This window comes from Coccinella septempunctata, chromosome 6 (assembly GCF_907165205.1).
Source record: "Coccinella septempunctata chromosome 6, icCocSept1.1, whole genome shotgun sequence".
Classification (NCBI taxonomy): Eukaryota; Metazoa; Arthropoda; class Insecta; order Coleoptera; family Coccinellidae; genus Coccinella; species Coccinella septempunctata.
In genome coordinates this window covers 11,354,152-11,367,547 of record NC_058194.1, presented here as the reverse complement: position 1 = coordinate 11,367,547, position 13,396 = coordinate 11,354,152, and the positions used below count along the sequence as shown (strand labels likewise).

The 13,396-nt window shown below is 38.2% G+C and overlaps 1 protein-coding gene across 2 annotated transcripts in view; it reads right to left on the bottom strand.

Moving 5' to 3' along the window:
* The window catches only part of LOC123314990 (nuclear factor NF-kappa-B p110 subunit-like), a 72,470-nt gene extending 59,348 nt beyond the window's left edge, over positions 1-13,122 (bottom strand). The window contains exon 1 of one of the 2 annotated variants that reach the window (XM_044900500.1): positions 12,981-13,121. In XM_044900500.1, coding sequence (XP_044756435.1) covers positions 12,981-13,011 — 31 coding nt within the window. In that variant the 5' untranslated portion in view covers positions 13,012-13,121. Of the gene's footprint in view, positions 1-12,980 lie in introns of both variants that reach the window. The other variant, XR_006537896.1, reaches the window with a different exon arrangement.
* Positions 13,123-13,396: the final 274 nt, after the last annotated feature.

Genomic DNA, 13,396 nt, shown 5'->3' with positions numbered 1-13,396 from the left:
GAAAGTTCTTTCATCGTGATGCAATTCTTTTGCTGATTTCAAAAATGTATCATATGTCGCTATTCACATGAATATAACATAAGAAAAAAAATTCAATAGTTTTTCCTGCTTTTCGATTCACTGTTGAATTTTCAGTAGGCTGGCGTAACCATAGTGACCGTTGAAAATGCATTATGGTTCCTGAACTCCACATAATCCTATGTGAACTCAACCTTCTGTGATAGGATAAACGGACTGTCGAATAAATATTTCTTTTATATATTTATGGTGTCTGAGAATCATGCAGCTGAACCCTTATTGTACAGGGTGGGCAAAATTCGTTGTCTACTGAAGGGATCTCGAGAACTATAGCAGCTAGAAGAAAACGGATGACACATTCTCTAGTTCTTTTTTCCCGACTATTCCAAATCTGAAAACAGATCCAGCCTAACGGTCATAGATTTTGAGTTATGAACGAAAATTGAGAAATTGTCATTTTCAATTATATATCGATATCGAGATCGATATCCCTCAAGAGAGAGTAAAAGACTTTCGTCTGATTATTAAAGAAGAAAATTTATTCAATTATCGTTTTTCTATTCATGAGAGAAACTTCAGAGTCAGTAATATAAATAAAACACGATAGCTATCTATAATTATAATTTTTACAAAAGTAAGATGATGAAAAATAGGTACTTCTATCAACGGTAGTATTCGAATTGTGAACCATCGTGAGATAAGCATGCCAAACATCGCGATGAACAAACGATTTCTTAATCATCGAAATAATTATTCAGCAATCCGTGATTCCAATCAAAGAGGCTCAGGTTCACAAAATATAATGCATATTCAACGGTTGCTATGGTAAGCCAGACTACTTATAATTTAACAGTGAGTCGAAAAGTAGGAAAAATTATTTGATTTTTTTCTCGTGTAACATTCATTTGAATAGCGACATATGATACATTTTTGAAATCAGCAAAAAAATTGCATCAAGATGAAAGAACTTTCAACTATAGTTTACATTTGAAAAATCATAAATCCCTGTCGTATCTCGAAAATGGCCGTATCAAAAATTTTAATAATATCAGATTCGAATTCCTCCTAAAAAAGTGCCTGCAGAATGTAACAACAGATTTCGAATACGAGTTCAAATAAGCGAGTTATTTAGCTTCATTGAAAATGATAATTTCTTAATTTTCGTTCATAACTCAAAATCTATGACCGTTAGGCTGGATCTGTTTTCAGGTTTGGAATAGTCGGAAAAAAAGAGCTCGAGAATGTGTCATCCGTTTTCTTCTATGATGATGATGAGAAGCGGGAACTCCCCCGTGGATAAAATCATCCACAAAGCCAGACACTGCCTCTGAGCCTTTCAAAGGATTTGTGAAAAAACTTGGGGAATAATGCCGAAGCAGCTCCGCTGGCTGTACATACGTCACGGTAACCTCCCTTTCCTTCGCATTATTGTCTAGGGAGAGGCAAGACTAGCTCACCGGCTCCTCCACTTAACCGTGAATGATCCTGATAAACTCTTTCGTGTCCAATCGGCTCTTAGACCACCTGGAGGCGGACGAGGTGATGGGCATGAGAACTGATCAGATAATCACAAGAACCAGCACGGACGGAACGTTCAGTCCTCTGATTCCAAGCAGAGACGAATGGCTCTGTAACAAGAAACTCTATTTACAAGGACCTTGTTGGTATACTGATGGCTTCAGAAACAAACAGGTCTTTGGAGCCGGGGTCCACAGTCGTAGAGCGCTGACCGAACTCAGTGTCAGTCCGGACAGGTTGGAGACAGCATTTCAGGTAGAAATTTTCGCTATTAACCTATTTACCAACCATCTGCTTGTCATGAGTTGGCCAATAAAAGTCCGAACGGATAGTAAAGCTACCATCAAATCTCTAGTAGCTGCCAAATGCAGATCTAACCACTACAAATTGGGAAGTCACAACGGACTGCAACTTATTTAGGTACCTGGACACTCAGGCTCCAGAGGCAACAAGTTATCGGGCGCTCTAGCAAGAGAAGGCGCAACCTCAGCCTTTATTGGCCCGGAACAAACTAGAAATTTCTAATTTCTCAGTCAGGGAACGACACAATAGACCGCTTTCGTCGCGGTGGCAGGTTTTGGTGGGTCCAACCAACACGCCCAACAATCTCTAATCTGTATCTCAAACAAATTTGATAGTTTGGGCTGCTATTGCTGGAAGCAAGTGCAGATGATTTGAGTGTATCGCATTGGTGTAGTGTGGACAGTATTGACTCCATGCTGATCTCAGATTATGTTCGGGTAGTTTTCTTCTGTCACGCCTCAAGGGAACACGGTAGATCTGTTCACAAGACAATGTTTGAAGATGAAAAAGTTAATGGTTTCAAAATTCTCTGATGAAATGAAAGTCGAGATCTATGGCATTATTAGTGTTTTTAGGCCCTGGGCTGGTAACGTTGAAGTATTTTTTGACAAAGTATTATGTGCTTTGCAGTCACGTTTTGACAGTGTGGATTTTATTTTCCTATGTGGAGGCTCAAGCATAGAGTTCCTGAAGACTGGCTGTAAAGACTTAAAACTAAATTGTTAATGATTTACTTGATTGCTACGAATTGAAGGCTACGTCGCGGTATCCCACTCGAGTATTCACAAACGTTAATGGGCTCACTAGCATTTCGAAAGTAGATTACATCCTTACCAATGTTAACCCACAGGACCAAAGAGTTGTTATTTTCGAGCCCCACATTAGTAATCATACGGGCATTTCAATTGAGGTGAATTTTCAACCGGAACACAAAGTTCAGAAGAACGCTTGTTGAGAAAGATAAGCCGGTATGGTGTTGGATTTGTCTGGTCATGATTTTGCTGAAAACAATACTCATGCTGATGTTGACAGATGTTCTGATTCGTTTGTCAATATTGTTTGGTATTTTCTTGAGCAGTTATGTTGGCAGGATAACTAAAGCCTGATCGGTACGGAAATTGATTACACCAGAGATAGTTCAAAGTAAGCTGAACCTGTCCACTTGGCTTCATAGGAACATTGGCATATACGTACGAAAGCTGCAAAGAACCTAAACTCAACATAATGTGTTGATAAAAAGCAGCTAAGTACAGGTTCAATAGCACAGTTATAGGCCATTCATCGAATAGAAAAAAAAACACTTCGAAATATTTTCAACAATTCGACTGGAAGAGCGAATGGTTGTCGCAATGATTTTAGCCTGAATATGAATATGTGCGACAATCCAAACTTACTTGAACCAAATTTAAAATTAGTCAAAGGTAACATGTCGGAAGGATTATCCGATCAAAATTTGATTGGATGTATATAGGTATTGTAACCAGTCCGGCCCTTGCGGTCGGACCTTTCGAGAACCAGAGCGGTCGCGAGATTCTGGAATAACCGCGAAGGTACCTGAATGTTTCCGGCGCCTATATAAGCCCAGCGGAGGAGCAGGTAGGAAGTACAGTACAGTTATAGTTCACAGTGCAAGCGACTAGTGGAAATAAATACGAGTGGAAATAAATAGTAGTGACATAGTAAGATTGTGTGTTATAAGTGTATTAAGTGTAAATAAATAATTTCAATTAGTTGAACGTTTTAATAAAGCGAAGAAAACGTTACATTGGTGTCAGGTGTGAGGTTCAACAAGCCCTCGAATTAAATAAATATTTTCGGTTATTTGGAGTTCACGCCAGTGACCACAAGACTACAGAACGCGATGGAGACTCAAGCGGTAATGGACTTTTTGAGAAAATGGATGAAAATTCTTGTAAGTTGAATGAACAAATGGAAGAGAACTCCTGTAAGTTGAATGAACAAATGGAAGAAAATTCCAGAAGATTCAATGAGAAAATTGATGAGAAATTGAATGAGAAAATTGACCAGATTAGGGAAAATTGTAACGATGTGGTGAGTCAACTTACAGATAAATTGGATGAGAAACTGGAAACCATAAATGAAAAATTCGATAAAGTGGACGAGAGATTCGATATAGTCAGTGGAAAAATTTGACGAGGTTGATGAAAAATTTGACAAGGTTAACGGAAAGTTTGAAGAAATGGCAGGAATAATTATTGAACATCATGCCAAATTGATAGAATCCTTGAAAAGAATGTAAAACACATAGTTTCACGGGGAGGTGTGAAAGTTGATCCGGATAAGATCAAGGCAGTGCAGGAATGGCCTATTCCGAAAGACAAGGGTGAGTTGCGGAGTTTCTTAGGCCTTTGCACTTATTATAGGATATTTGTACCTGGTTTTGCCAACGTTGCCAAGCCGCTGACAAAATTGACGGAAGATGGACAGGAGTACATATGGTCCGATGATTGCGCTGAAGCCTTCGAACGATTGAAGAGGGCTCTGGTCACAACTCCAGTTCTGAGTTACGCAAGGGCTGAAGGTAAATTTGTGCTCGACACCGATGCCAGTAATACAGCCATTGGGGGCGTTCTATCGCAAGTTCAGGATGGACAGGAAAGAGTCATCGGGTACTTCAGCAAGGTGTTGTCCAAACCAGAACGGAATTATTGCGTGACCAGGAGAGAACTTTTAGCAGTCAACAAGTCCGTAGAACATTTAGCAGACATCAAGTCCGTAGAACATTTCTACAAATATTTGTACGGAAGGAAATTCTTACTAAGAACGGACCATGCTGCTTTGAAATGGCTCCTGAGTTTTAAGAACCCGGAAGGACAAGTGGCTAGATGGATTGAGAGGCTGCAAGAGTATGACTTTGACACTGAACACAGAGCGGGGACTAGCCATCGCAATGCAGACGCGTTATCAAGAAGACCTTGTCCCGAGAATTGCAGCCATTGTTCGCGCCTGGAAGAAAATATCGATTTAAGGCGGACCACCGTAATCGAAGACGACTGGCTACCTGAAGAAATTCAAAGAGCACAAGAGGAAGATAACGACTTGAAAGTAATCCTGAGTTGGAAGAAGACTACCTACTTGGGAAGAAGTATCCAGACTGAGCCAGAATATAAAGTCGTATTGGGCACAATAGGAAACGCTGAAGATTGATGGAGGTCTTCTGAAACGTTGTTGGGAAAATGAAGATGGAACTGAGCAGAGACTTCAGTTGATTGTGCTGAAGAGCCGTGTGACAGACATTCTGACCAGACTACATAATGGAACTTCAGGTGGACATTTCGGGATAACTAAGACGTTGGAAAAAGTCAGGCAGCGATTTTATTGGCTAAATTGTAAGAGGGACGTTAAAGATTGGTGTAGAAGATGCAAGGTTTGTGCTGCTGCTAACGGACCTTATGGTAAAGGAAAAGCACCAATGAAGCAATATAACGTCGGATCCCCCACGGAACGAGTAGCTATCGACATCGCTGGCCCCTTTCCCGAAACAGACCATGGAAACAAGTACATTTTGGTAGCATTTCACGAAATGGGTGGAAGCCTACGGTATTCCTAATCAAGAGGCAAGTACGGTAGCTGATAAATTGGTCAGAGAATTCTTCTGCAGATTTGGAATACCTCTGGAGCTGCATTGTGATCAAGGCCAAAATTTTGAATCGAAGTTATTGCGAGAAGTATGCATCAAATTGGGAATTCACAAAACAAGGACTACACCTCTTCATCCACAATCAGACGGCATGGTCGAACGAATGAATCGGACCATGGGAAAACATCTAGCCAAAGTAGTATCTGATCACCAGCGGGATTGGGATGAATATTTACATCTATTCACCATGGCATATAGATCTTCGGTTCAAGAATCTACCAAGGAAACTCCATCCAGTATAATGTTCGGCCGAGAAATAAGGCTGCCTTGCGACTTAGAGTTTGGATGTAAGCCTGGAGAAGACGTAGCTGGGGAGGACTACGTTCGTAAATTAAGGAACAAGCTGGATTACATTCATGACAAGGCACGCAATCAAATGCAGCAAGCAAGTGACCTAATGAAAATGCGCTACGACATCAAGGCTATTGAAGGTGGATTCACCACTGGAGATCTGGTGTGGCTACATAATCCACGGAGAAAAGGTTTTTCACCAAAGCTGCAGAGACAGTGGGACGGACCGTATGAAATAATCCAGAGGATACATGAAGTAGTTTACCGGATAAGGAAGCTCCCCAGAGGAAAACCAAAGGTCGTCCATTTCAACCGATTAGCCCCGTACGCGCAGGACAAAGAAGAAGTACGTCTTGTGGAAGCCCCGATTCAAGGTAGCAGCGATTACCAGAAGTTTATGGATTGCTATGGTGAGACACGCGTTGCACGGTTCGGCGTTACACATGAAGTACATCAAGATATCTTTACTGCGAACTGGTGTAACATCCATAATAATTGATGAAAGAAAATAACGGGAACTTGGACGCAATTTATTCTCTAGAATCCAACTACATAGCCGACGTTTCGAAGGGGTTTCCCTTCTTCTTCAAGGGCTAAAAAACGGTTATAAGTATGAAAAATATAAAAGAGCAATTAGGCACAGTACCTGAGATGGAAATTTCTAGAAACTACGGTCATGCGATGCATGTGAGTAGTGAGTCAGGGTGAAAACAATAAAAGGAAAACGAAAAACAGAGATTTTCCTCCCACAACGCAGAATTCGCCGATGTTGGTATTATCGATCAGGTCTAGAAAACTCTTATTATTTACATCGATGTAGCGAAGCTGAAAAGGTTAGAAAATGATCATCACAGGCAAAGAACTTCGTAATATGTCTTCAGTGTCGAACGAGTGCGTTCGGGAGAATGTAGAGGGGATTTTAATTGTCAACTGAGAGGACTATGAATAAACAACGTCATCTGGCCGCTGTGGGAGGAAACTTATTGTATAAAATCGAACAAACGGCAACAACACAAACAGCAATAACAGGGTGGTCTCCAGGTAAAAAGATACATGTAAGTGGAGACACAGTGGCAAGATAAAGTTACAACTTATATACTAATTAATCAACATGCACTAAGATCTAAGAGGGGGTTGTAAACTATGCTAAGATTGCCGACGTCACCTCTGAAATTCACGGAATTGTTGACTTTGATAAAAATCATTTCGCTTATTCTTCGCTTGTAATAATTCGGTTCGCTATCTAGCATCTCAGCATCGTCAAAAAGACTAGCTATGTAGTTGGATTCTAGAGAATAAATTGCGTCCAAGTTCCCGTTATTTTCTTTCATCAATTATTATGGATGTTACACCAGTTCGCACTATTCCACCGGGGGGTTTCTACCAGTACATTATGAGTGAGTACAGTTTACAAGTGTACAGAGACTGCAAGAAGTACTTGAAGTTCAGCGAGAAATTAGCTTCACTAATGAATAGAAGAATTTTCCTCCTTAACTGTAGAAAGAATAGAGTATTCCCAAACCATATTGTTAATAATGTAAATCAGATATATTCCTTGATGTTGGATAGACACCCGTTTAACAACTTAGTCGATAGAGCACTGAATAGATTTAGGTTTTCCATATTAAATATAGAGATAAAGATTTGCATTTGCATAGCCCTTGAAGAAGAAGGGAAACCCCTTCGAAACGTCGACTATGTAGTTGGATTCTAGAGAATAAATTGCGTCCAAGTTCCCGTTATTTTCTTTCATCAAGATATCTTTACCGTGTCTGGGGAATACTCTCTCGCTCATTGTATAGCGAAGGACCTTCGTATGAGCAAAGGAATAGCAAGAGTATTCAGAAATAAATTTGGACGTCAGGAAGAATTATTGCGACAGCAGCCAAGAATCGGAAAAGTTTTGAAATTGAAGGGTGAAGGTCGGTTCATTTATTACCTAGTCACCAAGCAACATTCCCATCAGAAGCCAACCTATCAGAATCTATGGACGGCGCTGCATAGCTTGAAAGAAGACCTTCAACGCTTTGGAGTTAGGAAATTAGCTGTTCCCAAGCTCGGTTGTGGATTGGACCAGCTGAATTGGCGAGTTGTGCGCAGCATGCTGGAGGTGGGATTTCAGGGGACTGGTATACGGATCCTGGTGTGCAGTTTCAACCCAAAGCAGGCCAGAGAGCCTGGAAAAACTGTGGAGTGCTACTTCCATCAGAATGGCTACTGTAGGAATGGTGATGAGTGCAAGTTTCGCCACGGTCCTCGGAGAAATTCACTAAATCTGTTCTGGGACAGAACAGGCTTAAGGAGGGGACAGTGTAACCAGTCCGGCCCTTGCGGTCGGACCTTTCGAGAACCAGAGCGGTCGCGAGATTCTGGAATAACCGCGAAGGTACCTGAATGTTTCCGGCGCCTATATAAGCCCAGCGGAGGAGCAGGTAGGAAGTACAGTACAGTTATAGTTCACAGTGCAAGCGACTAGTGGAAATAAATACGAGTGGAAATAAACAGTAGTGACATATACTTCATTCAAATTTATTTTAGCAGTCGGTTGGCCATGAAATAATTTTCTCAAGTTTTTGTAACTAGAACGAAGTTAGGTTGGCACTCATGAAATGTCGTTAATGTCATAACGCCGTTGCCACAACTAATATCAATTTTTATTATGAAAATTCGAAAATGCCGAAAGTGATTGAAAAAAGAGACAGGGTTTCAGGAAGTGCTATTTAGAAATCAGGTCCGCTCATTCAAATAGTTATACCCTGATATTCTAAAATCCACAATACGTCAGACGTTAGCGAAGATATTCAAAGTAAGAGAATTTATATAATGTTTCATCTGAATCTAAACGACTTATATTTCAGCTGAATATTTCCACAATCAGAAATATTGTGAATGAAGAGTATGACAAAGAATTTCCTTCTATTGGGACACCCAAAAAAGTGGTGGCATTTGGGAATTTTATGTTTGAGTGAATTAATGCGAAAAGTTTACTACAGGATTTTCGATAAATGTCATCGGAGACTAAGTTCCCTAAAATGGATTTTTCTGCTTTTCATTTGACTTGTCCTATACAATGTAAATGTCTTAAGGTACTAATAAATACCTAATTATTATAATTATATCAATGTATTCATACATTAGCCACAAATACACGCAAGTTGCCCTGTTACTGTTTATTCATGTGAAATTTTTGTTCAACGGTGAATTTGCATCTTAACTTGAAACTTCCTTCAACTCCTTTTACTTATATTGATGCTAGATGATTTTTGTTGAAAAATTTAACATTCTTGTAATTATCTGTTAATTCCTTCAAGAGATACCCATTGCCAACCACTGTATCATATGCATTTCATCTTCGGGTTAATATTTTTGAAATCTACAAATGATGTAAGCCAAAGAAGATAACGAACATATTAACTCTCCTCAAGCTAGCGCATATTATGATATTATACTGATCTCTTGTATTTTCCATGCAAATAACTGGATTTGGTATGCCTTCAATCAGTTTGTATAAACTTCAATTATGTTCGTCATATTTTCCGAAGAGATTCGACATTTTGATAAAATACGTAACAACAGAAACTTTTACGTAGAACGGGCAACATAGCGTTGATTTAAAACCCAAAAATGTTTTGACAAGCTTCATAACCCCACATTTTCGTACTATACAGAGTGAAATGTGTCAAATTTCCATGGCCAACCGACTGCTAAAATAAAGTTGAATGAAGTATAGTAAGCCAATTCAATAACTGCTATAGCGATGAACAATTCCATGTATGCCAAAAGCAATCTGAGGTATTTAAAATGTTCAATTGATAAGAAATTAACTTTCAGTTCAAATGATTCTGATATAATAAGTTATACTGATGTAGATTGGAGCAATACTACTCGCAATAATAAGCTGGGAAGCCCGAAAACTTTCAGTTCAAATGATTCTGATATAATAAGTTTTACTGATGTAGATTGGAGCAATACTACTCGCAATAATAAGCTGGGAAGCCCGAAAACAACATTACACTAGCCTGCCGAGCACTGAAGCTCAATTCATTGCCATTTCAGATGTTTCTAAAGAAACACTGTCTTTTTTCTCGAAGGATTGAGGAATGAACTAATACGACATTGAACTATTGTTCAATGACAATCAAAGTGCTCAAAAACTTTCGTCTTTCATAACAGGACAAAGCATATAGCAAGGCAGACATTTGAAGTCTTACCAGGTTACGGCCGGATTCATAATCAAACCCAAAGTCGCTTTAATTGTAAAGCTTTCTATAACCCTGCTAAAAATGACATTAAAGAAAGCTTTAAGCTTAGAGTCACTTTGAATTTGATTATGAAACTGGACGTTAGAGAAATTGTTAAAATGGTTTCATCAATATTAAATATTTTCCAACCTCATAAATGGTTCATAATTTCACAAAAAGTTCGAATGGTTTGAAACATAAATTCTGTATAAACAATTTAGGAATAAACTAAAATTGATGTATTTCTTCATAAACTTTTAAGGGTTTTCACTACCAATCTCTGAAACAAAATCAATTAAAAATCAAATCAACGATTTGCTCCTGACAAATTAGTGCAAGAATTTACGCAGGAGCAAATCGTTGATTTCATTTTTGATTGATTTTGTTTCGGAGATTGGGAGTGAAAACCCTAAAAAGTTTATGAAGAAATGCAGAATCCTCCCAGAATAAATTTCAATCGATATCTAAAATTGATGTAATTTAATTTTCTGGTTATAATAGATTGATGTCTATTTAATTGTTTTGTTTTTATGAATATACTTGATCAAAGGGGGGGGGGGGGGGGTATTGGGTATTGTAATCTTCAATACTGTACCGGTGACTGTACACAGTAGGCATTTCTTTGTTACCATAGTTATAACTGACATAAGTTGTTGACACATTTTTTTATGCATTGAAAGACAATCTCAGATATGAGAATGATGGGATACTCTCTTATTATAGTTTGGGAATCAAGTAACACTTGTTTGTTCGTAGAGTGGTTCACAACAGTTGTGAACTTTACAGGGTGGGCAAAATTGGTGATACCTTTTTCAACCCAACGAGATAGAGGAAAATGCATGGCACATTGCGGTCGTCTTTTTTCGAGAAACTAATAATGCCATCAACTCCATTCCTCTATCTTCTTTTGTTTTCCAGTTGTAGGTCAAAATTAAAATTTCGACTTTGGTCATTATCTCCATTTCGGTTTAAGCTAGGATGTTGAAATGAAATCATTATACAGACATTTTTTTTATAGCAATCCAGTGGCGTACTATGATTTCTTCCAACGGGTATATTTGCTGAGCTATAACATAAATATATGTTTTTTCTTGTGAAAACAGTAGTTTGAAATGACTTAGAAATACTGAGGGGTATAATATATTTCTGAAATGGTAAAAGAATGGCGATTCTTTCCGAGTCATTTTAAACTACTGGTTTCATAAGAAAAAACACATCTTGTTATAGCTCAGCAAATATATCTGTGGTACAAAATCATAGTATGCTACTGGATTGCTATCAAAAAAGTGTCTGTAAAATGTTTTCATTTCAACATCCTAGCACAAACAGAAACGGAGATAATGACCAAAGTTGCAATCGCCCAAATTTAAATTTTGACCTATAACTCAAAAACAAAAGAAGATAGAGGAATGCAGTAGAACGCATTATTAGTTTTTCGAAAAAAGACGACATGAATGGCACATTCATTTTCCTCTTATCTCGTTAGGTTAAAAAGTTCTAGTTCAGGTATCACCAATTTTGCCTACCCTGTACAGAGCAGAAGCAATTCCATTTTAGGGTAGAGAAAATCTATCTGTGCTTGCTCTGTACAGTTCATAATCGATATGAACCACTCTACGAACAAGCCTCTTAACATATGTACATCTGGCAAAATGAGACTGCACCAAGACACACTGTCCTGTCCAACCTGTGTGAATGACATCTTGTCCTAATTAAAAATATAAAATTAAAATATGGGAATAGTCAAAACAGAAATGAATGAAACTAAGTAGTCTTTTTCTTCTTCCTGTGTTTCCTTCAAAGGTTATCTAGTTGAAACTAGGATGACAAAGAGCAGATTTCATATAATTTCATAGGGGTTTTCCAAGCGTCATTAGTTTCTGGTGACTAACTGATTTTTCGGCATTCCATTCACATGGTTTCTCTATCTTCTCCTATTTCTTGGCCTTAGAGCAATCATTCTTCTGTTTTTTCCAGTCAAAAAAGGTGGATCCAGTTATTGATCTCAGTGTTTGAATTTATAGATATAGATATATAATGAACTGTGTATTTATAACTATTACAGTTCCATCAGCTTGGAAACTATCAAAGATAATAACAATATATAAATCTGACTCTAGACGATCTCGGTAACTATAAACCAAACAGTTAACAGTCTTGAATTCAATGCCCAACAAGCAGAATTTGTAGTTTTTAACACTTCACGATCAAAACTTCAATTGCAAAATGAGATTTCTTCAGACCGAACTTAAGTGAACATTTTTAACTCTGCTAAGTTCCTTGATGTTCATGTAGATTGTGAGTTGAGGTGGGATGTGTATATATTAGAGACTGAATTCAACCATATAAACCATTAACATCTTGAAGAAGTCTGCTGATTGGTACACCTAAAAAGTTGTTCATTACGCTGGTCTTTAATTGATTCGTCATATTATGGTATTGTTCGTTGGGTTCCCTCACTGATACGCCTCTTTGTGAAACAAAAGTTGGCTTTGAGATCTATTATGATTATGAAATACAGGCAGTCGTGTAGGGGTGTTTTTCGGGCGAAAAATTGGTCTATAAGTGTGCAGTTGTCTCGAGTTTCTGATACAGCATGAAGATATATTTGAGCCATATAGAAATAAAAATGTGAGAACTAGGCAAGTTAACCAATATCTGTAACTAACAATGCTATGTATATGTGTTATAACGTTATCCCCACCATCGCTATTAATATATTATAAGGTAGACAAAAAAACGTAATTTAAATATGTTCAAAATAAACCCACAATGAGCACTACACATTGTCAACCGAGTTGTCAACGATCAAAACAAAGAATCTCTTGTAAATTGATCTCGTAGTACACATTCAGTGCATTAAAAACAGTTACAAAAGTTTAATGAGATATGACAAATGTTATTGAGTGATAAAAAAACTTGTACGCAATATGAAACTATTTAGGTACCTGAGAAATATTCTATTTTCATGTCACTCATGGTTGGTTGAAAATTCTCTACTACTGCTGTTGATTAACTTTCCGTAAAATGAAAACGAACAAAAGTAAACGCTGAAACTCGCCAATTATCGGTCTTAAAATAAATTCCAAACGCACTAAACACAGATTGATATGACGTATATTATCAGATATCACAAATCACAAGGTTCAGGTTATTCCCCATCCCCATACTCATACTCTTCCTCTCTTCCTCACATGAACGAAGAGGGGGACACCCAAAAATCCCCGGATTTCATAGAGTATGCAATCATCATCCAAAGAGCGGTGTGAAGTTGGCTGACAATTTCTAGCTGACAGAATCCCGAAGATACCCGAAGCGGCGACGGCCGCCAGTGGCGTACCCCTACTATTATTTTCGCCGAAAA